The sequence below is a fragment of the Barbus barbus genome, assembly GCF_936440315.1.
Source record: "Barbus barbus genome assembly, chromosome: 39".
Classification (NCBI taxonomy): Eukaryota; Metazoa; Chordata; class Actinopteri; order Cypriniformes; family Cyprinidae; genus Barbus; species Barbus barbus.
In genome coordinates this window covers 5,144,842-5,159,226 of record NC_136717.1, presented here as the reverse complement: position 1 = coordinate 5,159,226, position 14,385 = coordinate 5,144,842, and the positions used below count along the sequence as shown (strand labels likewise).

The 14,385-nt window shown below is 39.0% G+C and overlaps 1 protein-coding gene across 1 annotated transcript; it reads right to left on the bottom strand.

Moving 5' to 3' along the window:
- Positions 1–1,924: 1,924 nt before the first annotated feature.
- Positions 1,925–13,800, bottom strand: LOC306858931 (pancreatic secretory granule membrane major glycoprotein GP2-like). The gene is made up of 10 exons (XM_079399740.1): positions 13,675–13,800; positions 13,336–13,539; positions 9,448–9,579; positions 9,120–9,311; positions 8,078–8,176; positions 3,861–4,045; positions 3,584–3,747; positions 3,135–3,380; positions 2,441–2,603; positions 1,925–2,279 (listed from the first exon to the last, which is right to left on the bottom strand). The coding sequence occupies exons 6-10, from the start codon at positions 4,008–4,010 to the stop codon at positions 2,199–2,201; spliced, it is 804 nt and encodes a 267-aa protein (XP_079255866.1). The 5' UTR covers positions 4,011–4,045; positions 8,078–8,176; positions 9,120–9,311; positions 9,448–9,579; positions 13,336–13,539; positions 13,675–13,800; the 3' UTR covers positions 1,925–2,198.
- Between the last annotated feature and the right edge of the window lie 585 nt (positions 13,801–14,385).

Here is a 14,385-nt window from a genome sequence, read left to right as displayed (position 1 = left end):
TTTATTTTGACGGGTTGCTGTGAATACCTTTAAAGTTCTGTGTGTATATGATGAGATGCTGAATGTCAGGAGGAGGAAACAATTAAGCACATTTTTATATCATGTAGGAAACATATACAAGAAAGGCAAGAGTTCAAGAATCAGCTACGGGAAATAGGTATAGTAGAGTATAATGTTAAAAATATAGTAACGTGTGGAAATAATGACCACAGACGGAGATATTTGTTTAGTTTTTTTAAGGAGGACTGGACTGGAAGGATGAATTTAATAAATTTAATTAAGCTATAGTAAGTCAAAGTAAGACAGTATATGGCAGTAATGCAACACTATGGATGCCAACTGCCGTAAAACTCCAACGAAGAAGAAGAAGATATCTAGTTTTACTCAAATGAAATGGTAAAATGCAAAAAGCACTTTTGGAGATCGGTTCCCCGAAATGAGGGAACGAGACATTGCTCTTGTTGCCGTGTCACCGAGTTCAGGATCTTAGAATGCCAAGTTGCTTCAGTCAAAGATTCTGAATGGATGACGTACAAGCACTGCTTATATAGAGTGGGATTCCCGCTCATATTTCGCGCGCTTGGACACCATTGGCCAGTTTCACTGGCGTGATTCAATAAGGCTTCAGTAGTATTCGAGAAAAATTTATTTCCCACAGCAATATCTCGTTCCCTCATTTCAGGGAACCGAGGTTACATGAGTAACCGAGAGCGATATTTGGTCCAATTCGTTTATGCCATTTTGTATATTACTACTTAGAAAACATTAAAATGAAACATAATTCAATCAAATCAAGAAAAGTTCTTATGGCACATAGTAAAATAGGATTATGGGTGTAATGTTTTATAAAGCCTGTTTTTTTTCGCAAAGGAAACTCAAAATGATATTTGTAGATGCAAAAAAATGACAATTTTACTCCCTTCAGTTATAATGCAATAACTCCTGTTTATTTGAAAGATTATTTTTCACACCTAGTGGAGTCAAACAATATAAGTTGCAGAGAGCTGAATAACAGACTTTCAAAAAAATATATGGAAAAAATTTCAAAAAGTGCCTGTTTTTTTTAGTGATTATTGTAATATTTAAGATATATAATGTTCTTTATGAAGAATTACACTCATATTTTGAGTTACTGTTGCCTTTCTATCATCTCTAACCATTCTCCTCTGACATCAACGAGGCATTTTCGTCCACACAACTGCCGCTCATTGGATATTTTCTCTTTTTCGGACCATTCTCTGTAAACCCTAGAGATGGTTGTGCGTGAAAATCCCAGTAGATCAGCAGTTTTTGAAATACTCAGACCATCCCGTCTAGCACCAACAAACATTCCACGTTCAAAGTCACTTAAATCCCCTTTCTTCCCCAATCTGATGCTCGGTTTGAACTTCAGCAAGTCGTCTTCACCACATCTAGATGCCTAAATGCATTGAGTTGCTGCCATGCGATTGGCTGATTAGCTATTTGTGTTACCAAGCAATTGAACAGGTGTACCTAATAAAGTGGCCGGTGAGTGTATGTTCATTTCCCATGTGTTCTTGTAATGTCATGTTGGGTGTGAAGTTTCTGTGATGTTTGTTTATATGTGCCATGTACTCTTCTGTCTGTCTTGCTCTTCCCAGTTGTTAACTCGTTATTAATCAGAGTCTTTGCGTTATCCTTCAAATACACTTGACAAACTAATGCATAATTAAGTGTAACACCTCGTATCTGTTTCTGGATTGGTGTAACTTTTATTTAATAAGCACACTAGTACAGTAAGACTATTGTTCTTACAGTGTCTGAACTCCCAGTGTTACATTTTATGAGTAGACATGTTACCTCAGAATTATATGTTTACTCTCTGCAATACTATGTAGGCACTTTTATTAAATCTTAAATGCATGAAATTAAAACTCAAGGAAAAAAGTCACAGGGTATTCTTCATTGCCAAGCAGGTTTATTCAAGGGTAGTCTGTTATATTGTGCTTCAAGATTAATCCTTGAAAAAAGAGAAAGAACAGCTTCCATTGATAGTAAATGTTAGTCAAATCCACCCAACACCAAGAATTAAGTTTTGTATGTACTACTTTGAATAACATGTCTATAACAATAAATCAATGCATGTATACAGGGAATGATTAGAGAGATTTTTTGTGCATTTCTTAATTTGAATTATAAATGCATGATATTTCATTGATCAGAATTACTGAGCTCTCTTAAAAACCCATGGTTATTGCTGCAGAGTGGAGGAAGTCCAAAGATCTGCGCCTTCTACGTCTATATCCAGAGTTGCATGACTGAAGATGACAGACAAGACAATAAAACGTATCATTAAATATGTTTTCTACATTGCAAAGGCTGTTAAATGTGTTTTCTTTTAGAAACACTTGCTGTAAAACATTTATAATTTGCTTGGAGATTGCTGCAAAAGCAATCCAGTTCTACTGTCCAAACTTACCAGTGCACATCTGCCATTCTGTACAAGGCAAAGATGAACTTGACAGTGCAGGAAGATGCGGTCAGAAATTCCTGAGAAGGTGAACATTCTGAAGGAGAAATGGCTTGTTGTGTCATTGCCATTCTGAAGAACTTCCACTGTGCCATCATCAGGATTGGGGCATCTAGGAAGGGAAGATAGGTTTAGAAAGGAAGGCAGTGAAAGGAAAATTTGAGCATAGGAAGACTTGAATGTCTTATGGTCAGCAGGGCCATTTTTAGGTATAGTCGAACTAGGCATCACATTTATTTATTTTTTTTGGTAACAGTTTAGAATAATTTTTACTGCATTCCTTCCTGCATAGTTACCTATTAACGACAGACCATGAGTCTACATAAAGACTGCACTTAACTTCTTTGGAAACAGAATGAACTAATCATTAAATGATAGCGCATTTAAGACTGAGATAGTTCCTTACTATGTAATCAATAATAGTTCTTAATGAGGCTAATCTCATCAAGTAATTATCTAACTTTGACTGATTATGAAGCATTATAAAGAATTACCAATTGATTACTGATCACAACATTAATGTGTCTGTGTGTACTGTATTACTTCCTGCATAGTTACCTTGTAATGACAAACTGTTCTAAAGTGTGACCCAGTTTTGTAGTATTCACTATAATAATTTAACCATTTAAACATTGTCACTCACTCTCTAATAATTAGACTCCAGCGAATATGATAGTCAAAATCATTAACAGGTGTGGCCCAGCAGTTGTCCAGAACTGTTGCAATTTGATTTTTATCCACTCCTTCCACTTCCACAGCCACATACATCTGCTGGTTCACCTCCACTTGCACCTCTCCGTCATATGGGCTAGTAAACTGTGCGTCATAGTAGGGAATCATGCGGACCTGGTATGTGCCCTGGCCAGCAGGAAGTTCCTCACTTATCAAACTGTGGGCAGACAAATATCATGAGTAAACTTTAATGGTAGTAGCTCATGCCTTATCAGAGGTGTAGCAATGGCGCCTGGTGCTCCGCATTTTAAGGGGGCCCCCAATGGCCGACCATTTAAACCAACAGAAATGTTAATACCTGAAAAAAAACTATAGATTGTCTTAATACTACACACTTTAGAAGTTACTGGGTACCCTTACCCGCCTTCAACTTGGACACCCATTGGCATAGATAGGGTCTGGATCAGAGGGTACACACAAGAAAATGTCATGTTCATCCATCTCTCTCTTGTAATGATTCTCTGGTCAGTGTCCCTTGGGTTAGACTGAATGGAGTTTTGGTAGATGAAGTGAGTCCTGTTGCTCTATGAGGAGGTAAACAGATGTCAAGCTATAGGACAACTTACTAATCATTACACATATATTTGGTATCTCATTAGTAGTTCTATTGTTGAAACAGAAATAGAAGGATCATTACTGTCAGAGTGGTGCCACATTTGTGACCTTCATTGTCAAAATAAAACAGAAGTCTGCCATTCTCAAGGGTTCCTTTGCAGTTTAAGTCATTTAGGTGCAGGGTCTCCGGATGAAAACCTGATTCAAAGAGCTGGCAGCGGGACAGAGACATGGAGCCAGTGCTGCTGGCACAAGACTCCACAGCATCTGAGCAGACAAAGGATTTCAAAGATATAAATAAGTAATATCACACGAGTAAGAGTGTGATTCGGCCATACAGCCATGCTAATATAGATTCATAGCTCATGACTACGAGTTACTAAAGGCCCAAGCCTTTGTTACTAGTTCTAAAATGTCCCTGTAGAACTAGTAACGAAGAAACCCTTTGCTTCATTGAAGCTTATTTTATTTATAAGGAGTATTATGAGAGAGAGATCAAGTAAGCGAGTGTATTAACTGCATCTGGAATAGCATTAATTCTTCAGGTCAATCCTATATTTATAATAAAAGAATAATTTTTTATGTCAAGTCAACTTTATTTATGTAGCGCTTTTAACAATACAGATTGTGTCAAAGCACTTAACAGTATCAAATTGGAGGATAGTGTGTCAGTAATGTATAGAAATAAGATTAAACACTCAATTTTTAGTTAAAGGCATTTCATTATTGAATTCAGTGATGTCATTGTCTAGCTCAGTTTAGTTTAAATAGTATCTGTGAAATCAAATTGACGATAATCACTAGAAATTAAGTGTCCCCAACTGAGCAAGCCAGAGGCGACAGCGGCAAGGAACCAAAACTCCCTCTGTGACAGAATGGAGAAAAAAACCTTGGGAGAAACCAGGCTCAGTCGGGGGGCCAGTTCTCCTCTGGCCAGGATATTATTGTTTAATTAAAAATTTTAATATATAAATATATTATATTTTTATTTTTATATTGTTGCAATTTCTAACAATAATAGTATTATATAGTTCGGTATTTTGTTATTTTTAGTTCTTTTGTTTTATTGTATTTTTAGTCGATTATTTGTCTGCTGAGGAAAGTAATACAGGGAAATCCCATGACAGCGATAGTCAATGTATGTTGGTTGTGTCTTATGAGGTGTTATTTTATGGAAAAAGAATGTCCTCATTTACAACCATGTTTCAGTCCCTTTCAATATATAATTCTTTGCTACAGACTTTTCCATTGTCTAATGTCCTGATGTAATTTTTACTGGTCAAAACCAAAATCACTAACATCTCAATACCAAATAAAATAAAATATTATTTACTGAATAATAATATTTAATGAACAATTTTTAGCCACTATAATAGTATTGGAACAAGTAATACATTAATATGACAAAAGATGGCCTGTTTGATATTGAAACAAATTGTTTAACCACTATCTTCATACAGGGGCGGACTTAGTGATTTGGGGGCCCTAAGCAAATTTCAGGTAGGTGCTCATTTATGCCTAACCCTTATTTTGCTTGCTCGCAGTTTATTTATACCTTCACAACCAGTAATTAGTCAACCTGATCCTGTTCTAAAGCCATATTAGGCTACTTTTCTTTTGGATAAAAAACAAAACAAAAAAAACAAAAAAAATGCTTGCACTTGTCCATTTCATAAATTGCAAACTTTTTCAGTCTTTTTACAAACATGAAATTATCCTATGCAACTCATTCCATAGTCCAAGTGTTCTGAAGGCATACGGTAGGGTTTCGAGAAACAAACAAAAAAATTGGTCCCACTTTATATTAGGTGGCCTTAAATTAATCATTTGGTACAATGCACTTACTGTGTACATACATGTTTTTACATTGTACTTATATTTTTAAAAATACCTTTATGTAAGTACATCTGTAATTAATTTCTGTAATAACATTTATAATTACACTGTTGACCCATCCCTTACTCCTTAACCCAAGCTTAAACCTACCCATACCACCAAACCTGCCCCTAACCTTACAATACAATATGACCACAATAAATACTTTGTACTTATTTTTTGATGCAAGTACATAGTTAAGGCCACCTAATATAAAGTGTGACCAAAAAATTTTATCTATTATTAAGCAAAAATCTCCAGTCATCGCATTTGTGCATTAATACAAGTGCGTGGCATTTTGCGTCGGCCAAGGAAAAGCACACAAGAAAGTCATTTTGAGACATTAAGAATTAAGAATAAAATTATGACTTGAAACACAATACTTTCTTTGGTGAATATTTAAAACACAGTTTATTCGCTATAGTTTATGGTAATAAAATATGACAAGAACTCAGTTAAACTGTGTCAGAACAAATTCAGATTGATAATGATTGATTCAAAAATGGTAAAACTCAACTGTTTAATTCTTGGGGAGTTGTAAAAAAATTGGAGTGTTCCTTTAATGAAAGCCTGTAGTATCCTGGGCATGCTGTCAACCTGGTTCATTCAAACCTGAACTTCAATTTTTTTTTCCCAGACTCGGTCTGAATAATGTTTGGTTCCAAATTTGTATACATTTTATTGGTAGTCCACTGTATGAAGAATTTTTGGGTATAATATCACTTACTATCCTCACTTACATAAATGAACTATAGTGTCCTGCACCCACTAGTAAAACATATCTAAAAATTACATTTGGTCTCTGAATGATTTTGGGTTTGACTGTATATCCTTTGGTTAGTTTCACACTTAATTATGCACATTAAAATATATTTGATAAGTGTCTGTTACTTTCACTGTTCTTTTTTTTTTTGGGGCTCTATGGTACATCTTTAATTTAATAGCGTTAGAGCTGCGCCTTTGCAGTGGCTTAGTACTGTAATCACGTGTTTTGCTGTAATAATGCAGGGAACCCCTCATTATAAATCGCCTAACTGTGATATTTTCAGAAATAGAAATCGCGTTTTTTTTTCAATCTGAAGCATGCTGCGATTTATATTCCATAGCCACTCATTATATAATGCAGAAACACTCAAGAAGCAAGCAAAACTTAATTTTTTTTTACTTTCGGCAGGAAGTCGTGTAAGCTTAAGGTTGAAAATAAATAATGTTTATAGTGAATGTCCCTATAAAGTCTTATATTTACGATTTAGTTTGAATCCAAATAATGCGTGCTAAGTGAGCGAACAAAGATCACACAACAGAAGTGCGCGCTCTCGCTCTCCCTCCCTACCTTTTAAGTAACTTGATTTACCTACTTGTTTTTGACAACGAACTACAAACTTTCCAGTGATGTCTGTGAGAAAGGGATATTCGCTCGACAAGCTCACGCATCTGAGCTGCCGCGTGCTCAATCCACTCAGCGTGCTTTGCTTATCAGCTCACGTACATCAGCTATACAGGCATTAATACTGAATGTTTAATATTATTCATTGCATACATCTGCTTCGTAGACATCCTTAATCTCTAATAACTCTATTCTGCTGCCTGTTGTTCTGTTGTCAGTGTTTCTTTGTCTGAATATGGCACTTATCACATACTGTGTGGTATCAGCGTTTGGTATTGGGGCATTTTAACGAGTACGAGTATGAGTACAGGAGCTCAGTATCAGGCCTAATGCTGAGCATCCCTAATAGGTGGATATTCTGTGAAGCACAACACATTGTGCTCATGGGATTCAGTGGAATTCTGCAGGAGGAATAGCGGCATGCTGTGGGAAAAAACACACATGATGGCCACATCTGTACATCGTATCTCCACTTTGTTATAATGAGAGGATTCCCGAGCTTGCAGAACTCCGCAAACTCTGCATTTTGAGCGATGAGTGGATTCTAATTTAAACACTTCTGGTCACTGCGTTCAAGAAATTAACAGATTGGCTACATTGTTCAACGCTGCAAATATGTTTCTGCGATATCAGATGGGGCCCCCTGATTCCCGCTTATTGGTTAAGTCCGCCCGTCATAAGAGCTGGCATTCAAAAAGGTGCTGTTAATACATAAATTGCCAAATTGAGGTTTAAAGACAGTCTTGCCTAAAACGATTCTTAAAACTACATTTTGTGACACAATAACAGTAGTATATGTAAAAAATATTGTGTGTTCACTCAATCGACACCAACGCTGTGAGAAATGCTGCCAGTATAGATTGGGCAGAAACGTCTCCATGTGATATTAGTAGAATATGGCATAGCTGAAAAAGGTGTTTAGCAATCACACTCATGAACCATATCTAACTGTTATATACATACACTCAGATAACTTTATTAAAAAATAGTTTTTTTAGATAAATGTATGAATGCACACCAAGTGTGAGAGCACTTACCAAAGATTTCAGGATTTGGTCTTTGTCCTTGCAAGCAACCACAGCCATAGACACCACCTCTCTTCTGACAAGTTTCATTTTCAGTGCAAGTATTACAAACTAGTACAGAAAAGAATTAAAAACAATAATAACATTACCATCATGACCACCATCAGCTGGAAAAATCCAACTACCATGAGCTGGTTTAAGCTGGTCATGTGCTGGTCCTAAGCATCTAGCTCCTGCTTATAACCAGCTCAGGACCAGCTTAAACAAGCTCAAACCAGCTGCCATGCTTCAAAACATACCTAACCAGCATATGCTGTTTTTTTCAACAGGGGCCATCTCTGAAAAGCCAAGCTGACGTTGATTCTTGTTTTATAACAAAATCTATCGTATTATATTTTTGGAAAGCATATTGTACTCTGTTAAACATTTATTTTTTTTAACAGGTGATTCTCCAGAGTTTGGTGATTTAGCTGCTCCATGTCAAACTTTCTCACTCGCTGTAACTGACCTATGCCATTCCCATACATGCCAAAGGAGCCAGAGAACATTTTCTCTATTTACTGCCATGATGAGATGCACGGACGAGTGACCTAAGCACAATTTTCCACAAAAAGCATCCAATTCTGTCTAAAATATAAACACTTATAAGGCGCTTTCCATAGTGAATCAGGAAAAGGACATTTTGGAAGATGGATTGATGGTGTATAGACAGTGTAGAACAAAAAATGTAATTTCAAAAAAGTAAGTTTAATGGTTTTCTTGGGTTTAGGCTTTGCTCTTTCTCAATTCCTCAACTCTAATACTCTTGCATAATTTTTGTTATTATGCCTACAAAATGCAAACGACAATGCCGTTGTATATTTTGTCATGATGTTTTGCTCTTTATTGGTTAAACAGCACTACTTTTGTTGGACAGATAAGCAGGGGATAATTGTTATACCAGGCTGACAACATGTTATCTCACATAAAAATCATGTGCTGCCAGGCTCACAGAACATATACAATGTGGGATATAGCCAATTAAATGAATTATTAAAATAGTTTAGACAGTCACCTGATGGCAATTCTAATGTTGATGAAGGTGTTGGAGAGGTTGGTGGCTGTGAGGATGATGATGGTGCTGAGGTTTGTGAAGGTAGAGTAACTGGCAATCTAGATGAGGATGGCAGAGTTGGTGCGCTCCATGTTGATGGTGGTAAGGTCGTTGATGAAGATGGTGGGGATGGAGATGAAGGCTGTGAATGTGCTGATGATGGTAAAGATGAGGAAGATGATATAGAATTAGCTTCTGTGACATTAAAGTGTTGTGGCTTTTTAACACTTTTTTAAATTTATTTCGATTTCCTGGATGAAGGATTTGAGTTGAGAGTATGTAGTCTTACGCTGAAAGCATGTCTGATTGTAGTCAGGACAGCAGTCACCGATTGTGAGGCAAGCCTCATCACAATAACACCCACGGGAGCATCCGTTATTATGTCCAGGACAGCAGAGCAATGTGGGTACTGAACACTGGCCTGAAAGACACAAGACATCAACAAAGAACGTGAGTTGCGTGCGCCTCTAAAATCAGGGTCAAAATGATCAGGGCTGCGTTTCCCGAAAACGTCTTAGCGCTACATCATTCTTAAATTATACCTTAAGCTGTACCTTATCGGTAATGGTGACAGTGATAGTGATAGTGAAGTGACATACGGCCAAGTATGGTGACCCATACTCGGAATTCGTGCTCTGCATTTAACCCATCCAACGTGCACACACACAGCAGTGAACACACACCCGGAGCAGTGGGCAGCCATTTATGCTGCGGCGCATGGGGAAATTCGCCCGGTAATACGTGTTTCCCGAAATTTTCTTAGTTAAGTAATAGTTAAAGCTGCAGTCCGTAACTTTTTTTTGGTTAAAAATGATCCAAAATCAAGATTTGAGAATGCACATAACCAGCCAGTGTTCAAAACTATCACCTTTCTTTAGCCCGATTCACAACGGTTAGCTTATAATAATGTTTTCTAATTTGAGTGGTACGGGTAGGTTTCCGCGGGAAATTCGAGCACGGCACCGCGTCATTACGTCACGTTTGTAAACAAAGAAGTTGCCCCGGCTAGTAGGCTATCGTATGTGAGGATCCTGCAGGTGGCGGCTCATTTATAGCCTTTTCTCACAGCAGCTAGAATAACTAAATTTATCATTTTTGATTGAAATCTACACGCTAATATTATACCCATAGTCATGCAATGCTGATGTTGTTAACATTAATCATTTGAGAACAAAGTATAGCAATGATAATACTTTGCACAGTTCGATGTGATATGAGATAACTGATCTTTAGATTTAAATCACCATTGGTAGCGCAATTTATTGTAATGCTTTTTTTCCTCAGTTGGGCAGAACAAACGTGGCAGGCTTGTTACTTACTTGTTCAGATGGCAATATACGGTGAAAATTCTGATTTGGGTCATATCTTCCAAGACATGGGCTAGAATCTGTGATTGCGAAGTACAGTAAACATCCACACAGGTGCAGTGACTGACAACTACACATTCACCTCAGAACATTAGATTCATCCGCGCTGGAGCCGTGCCATATGACCGGATCACAACCCCACGCACGGAAGATAATTCCGCAAGAAACCGCAATTCCAGGTTTTCAAACATAGATGGAGACAAAGAGGTAAACGTTACAGACTGCAGCTTTAAGCAACCTTATGTAACTCATACTTGCGTAAGGTTGGTCTTGACCACTCTTAGGAAAGGAAGGAAAGGAAAGGATGTGGCATCTGGCCGAGTACGGTGTCCCATACTCGGAATTTGTGCTCTGCATTTCACCCATCCAAGTGCACACACACACACACAGCAGTGAGTAGGGTAAACGTACCTATTAAGCTCACCAAAATCTACATTGAGACATTTTTAGTGCACAGGATATTGTTTTTAGTACAAAAAGTTATGCTAAAATAAAATATGAATCTCTCGCACAAAAATATTAAATTTTATTCTAAATGTCAAAAGCATTTCAATTAAGATGTACATCATTAAATTCAAAAAGTCTGGCTGTGCTTAATGGGTACATTTTTGTACCCTTTAAGCACACCCCTGTTCCCGTTAAGCTCACATCATGTTTTATTAAAAATGCTTGTTTATTTTAAAATGGGTCGAAGGACCGAGGTAGAATCCAGGCCACGGAAGCTGGAGGCGGGGACAGGGGATCCTCACGCCAAGGCACAGACAGGAAGGACCGAGGCGGATCAGAGCTCCCGGATGGCGCCGACTGAGGGTGAGTTGAGGGACTGACAGGAACCAGACGAGACAGGGCTGAGGAACTGGTTGGTCTTAAGAGAGGAGGCGGGAGAGGGAGGCTGGGTGGGAACAGAAGAATAACAGGGGGCTCAGGAGACGCAGTAGAGCTGGATGGAACTGGCGGAGACTCGGGAGACGGGGTTCAAATCCATTCCCTCGATCTCCACGAGGACTCCCACAGCGATAGACGGTGTTGCTGGCTCACGCACCTTAATCACGGCGGGCTCTGACTCTACGTCTGCGGTGGGCTCTGACATCCGTTCCGCGCAGCGAGACGAAGGCTGGCTGGGCTCTGGGCTGGAAATGTCCTCCTTAGCGGGGCAGATGCTAGAAATACGGTCCATTATTCTCCAGCACCCACTCCACAAATGCGGCAAAACTCCCTCGAGGACCAGACACGGGCAGGTTTGCTCTGGACCGCTCGCAGAGGCTGACTCCATAAAAAATACAAAGCGAGCGGCCCAGGAAGGTGGGGAGATTTGCCAGTGCGATAAAGTCTCTCGTGTGGTCCTCGCTCTAGGCGGAGGAGCTGGACAGCGGGGATATCCATCCGGGAGGAGAGAAAAAATTGAGAAGAAAAAAAACAAAAAGGAAAGAAAAACGCCGCAAATTAATCTAATCTTGGTCTTGCGTTTTGTCACGGGTAGGTAGGGATGAGGCACACGGTGAAGGGGTAATCCAAAATAGAGTCATTAATAGGTCATTCCCAAGGAAACACTGGAGAATACAGGAGAAAACTACCACCAAACAACATTAACGCAAGACAAGGGAACCGAGGAAAACACATGGCTTATAAACACAGGGAACGCAATTAGGGAGAACAGAAACGGGTTTGGAGCAATTAATCAAAAACCAAGGCAACAAACCGGACAGGAGAACGGAAACACAGAAAACTAAAGCAAAACAGAACATAAATGTGACAATTTTCACGAAGCAAAAATTGCGGTATTTTTTAGCGATATGCCGTTTACGCTTAGTGTGAATGACTGGTCTCGTGCCTGGACTCCTTCCCCTCTCTGCAGTGTGTTCGGAACTGTTACATTGAGTGTCTCGCTGTGTTCCCAACGGGATGCCGTTTCACTGCGCTGCTGCCATTCTTTGCATGTTCTGTGTAATTAGGATGTCTGCAACTAATAAACTGGTTCCTAATTCTCAAGGCTCCTCGTCACACTGAGCAACAGAAATGCCTTCTCCGCATAGTTTTTACAGCATTTCAAATCCGCCAGTTATCTCCATCTCTGAAAAGCCAAGCCGACGTTGATTCTTGTTTTATCACAACGTCTGTCGCGTTCTTTTTTGCAAGCGTATTGTACTCTGTTCAACATTTGTTTTTCTTTTACAGGTGATTCTCCAGAGTTTGGAGATGTAGCTGCTCCGTGTCAACCTTTCTCACTCGTTGTAACTGACCTACGCCACTCCGACACACATCAAAGGAGCCGGAGCAACTTTTCTCTATTTGCTGCTATGACGAGATGCACGGAGGAGTGACATAAGTACAATTTTGCACAAAAAGCATCCCGCTCCGTCTAAAAAAGAAACGCTTATAACGGGCTTTCCTTAGTGAATCAGGAAAAGCACATTTTTGGAAGAAGGATCGATGGTGTATTCAGAGCGTAGAACAAAAAAGTTACACAGTGCCACTTTAATGGTTCTCTTTCCTCTTTCTCAATTCCTCAACCTTACTACTCTTGCAGACTTTTTGTTATTATGTCTACAAAATGCAAACACCAATGCCTTTGTACATTTTGTCACAATGGTCTGCACTCTAGTGGTTAAACAGCACTACTGTTGTTGGACAGATTAGCATGGGATAATTGTTATACCAGGCTGTTTTTAAAGCATGACGTTTCCGTTTGTCCCTAACCTAGAACATATATGGTCTCGCATAAACAAAGCATGTGCTGACAGGCTTACAGTACATATACAATGTGGGATAGAGCCAATTAAATGAATTATTAAAATAGTTTAACAAGTCACCTGATAGCGATTCGATTGGCGATGAAGGTGTTGGAGAGGTTGGTGGCTGTGAGGATGATGATGGTGCTGAGGTTTGTGAAGGTAGAGTAACTGGCAATCTAGATGATGAGGATGGCAGAGTTGGTGAGTGTGCTGCGCTCCATGTTGATGGTGGTAAGGTCGTTGATGAAGATGGTGGGGATGGAGATGAAGGCGGTGAATGCGCTGATGATGGTAAAGATGAGGAAGATGATATAGAATTAGCTTCTGTGACATTAAAGTGTTGTGGCTTTTTAACACTTTTTCAATTTATTTAGATTTCCTGGATGAAGGATTTGAGTTGAGAGTATGTAGTCTTACGCTGAAAGCATGTCTGATTGTAGTCAGGACAGCAGTCACCGATTGTGAGGCAAGCCTCATCACAATAACACCCACGGGAGCATCCGTTATCATGTCCAGGACAGCAGAGCAATGTGGGTACTGAACACTGGCCTGAAAGACACAAGACATCAACAAAGAACGTGAGTTGCGTGCGCCTCTAAAAATGATCAGGGCTGCGTTTCCCCAAAACTTCTTAACGCTACGTCATTCTTAAATTATACCTTAAGCTGTACCTTATCGGTAATGCGTGTTTCCCGAAATTTTCTTAGTTAAGTAATAGTTAAAGCTGCAGTCCGTAACTTTTTTTTGGTTAAAAATGATCCAAAATCAAGATTTGAGAATGCACATAACCAGCCAGTGTTCAAAACGATCACCTTTCTTTAGCCCGATTCACAACGGTTAGCTTATAATAATGTTTTCTAATTTGAGTGGTACGGGTAGGTTTCCGCGAGAAATTCGAGCACGGCACCGCGTCATTACGTCACGTTTGTAAACAAAGAAGTTGCCCCGGCTAGTAGGCTATCGTATGTGAGGATCCTGCAGGTGGCGGCTCATTTATAGCCTTTTCTCACAGCAGCTAGAATAACTAAATTTATCATTTTTGATTGAAATCTACACGCTAATATTATACCCATAGTCATGCAATGCTGATGTTGTTAACATTAATCATTTGAGAACAAAGTATAGCAA

Bases quoted from the DNA above. Each gene is read 5' to 3' on its own strand.
- LOC306858931 (XM_079399740.1), bottom strand. From the start codon at position 4,010: ATGTCTCTGTCCCGCTGCCAGCTCTTTGAATCAGGTTTTCATCCGGAG. The intron at 3,748-3,860 runs GTAATGATCCTT...ACCTCCTCATAG, and splicing joins AATGTGGCACCACTCTGACA to AGCAACAGGACTCACTTCAT. The intron at 3,381-3,583 runs GTAAGGGTACCC...GTCTGCCCACAG, and splicing joins GGTGTCCAAGTTGAAGGCGG to TTTGATAAGTGAGGAACTTC.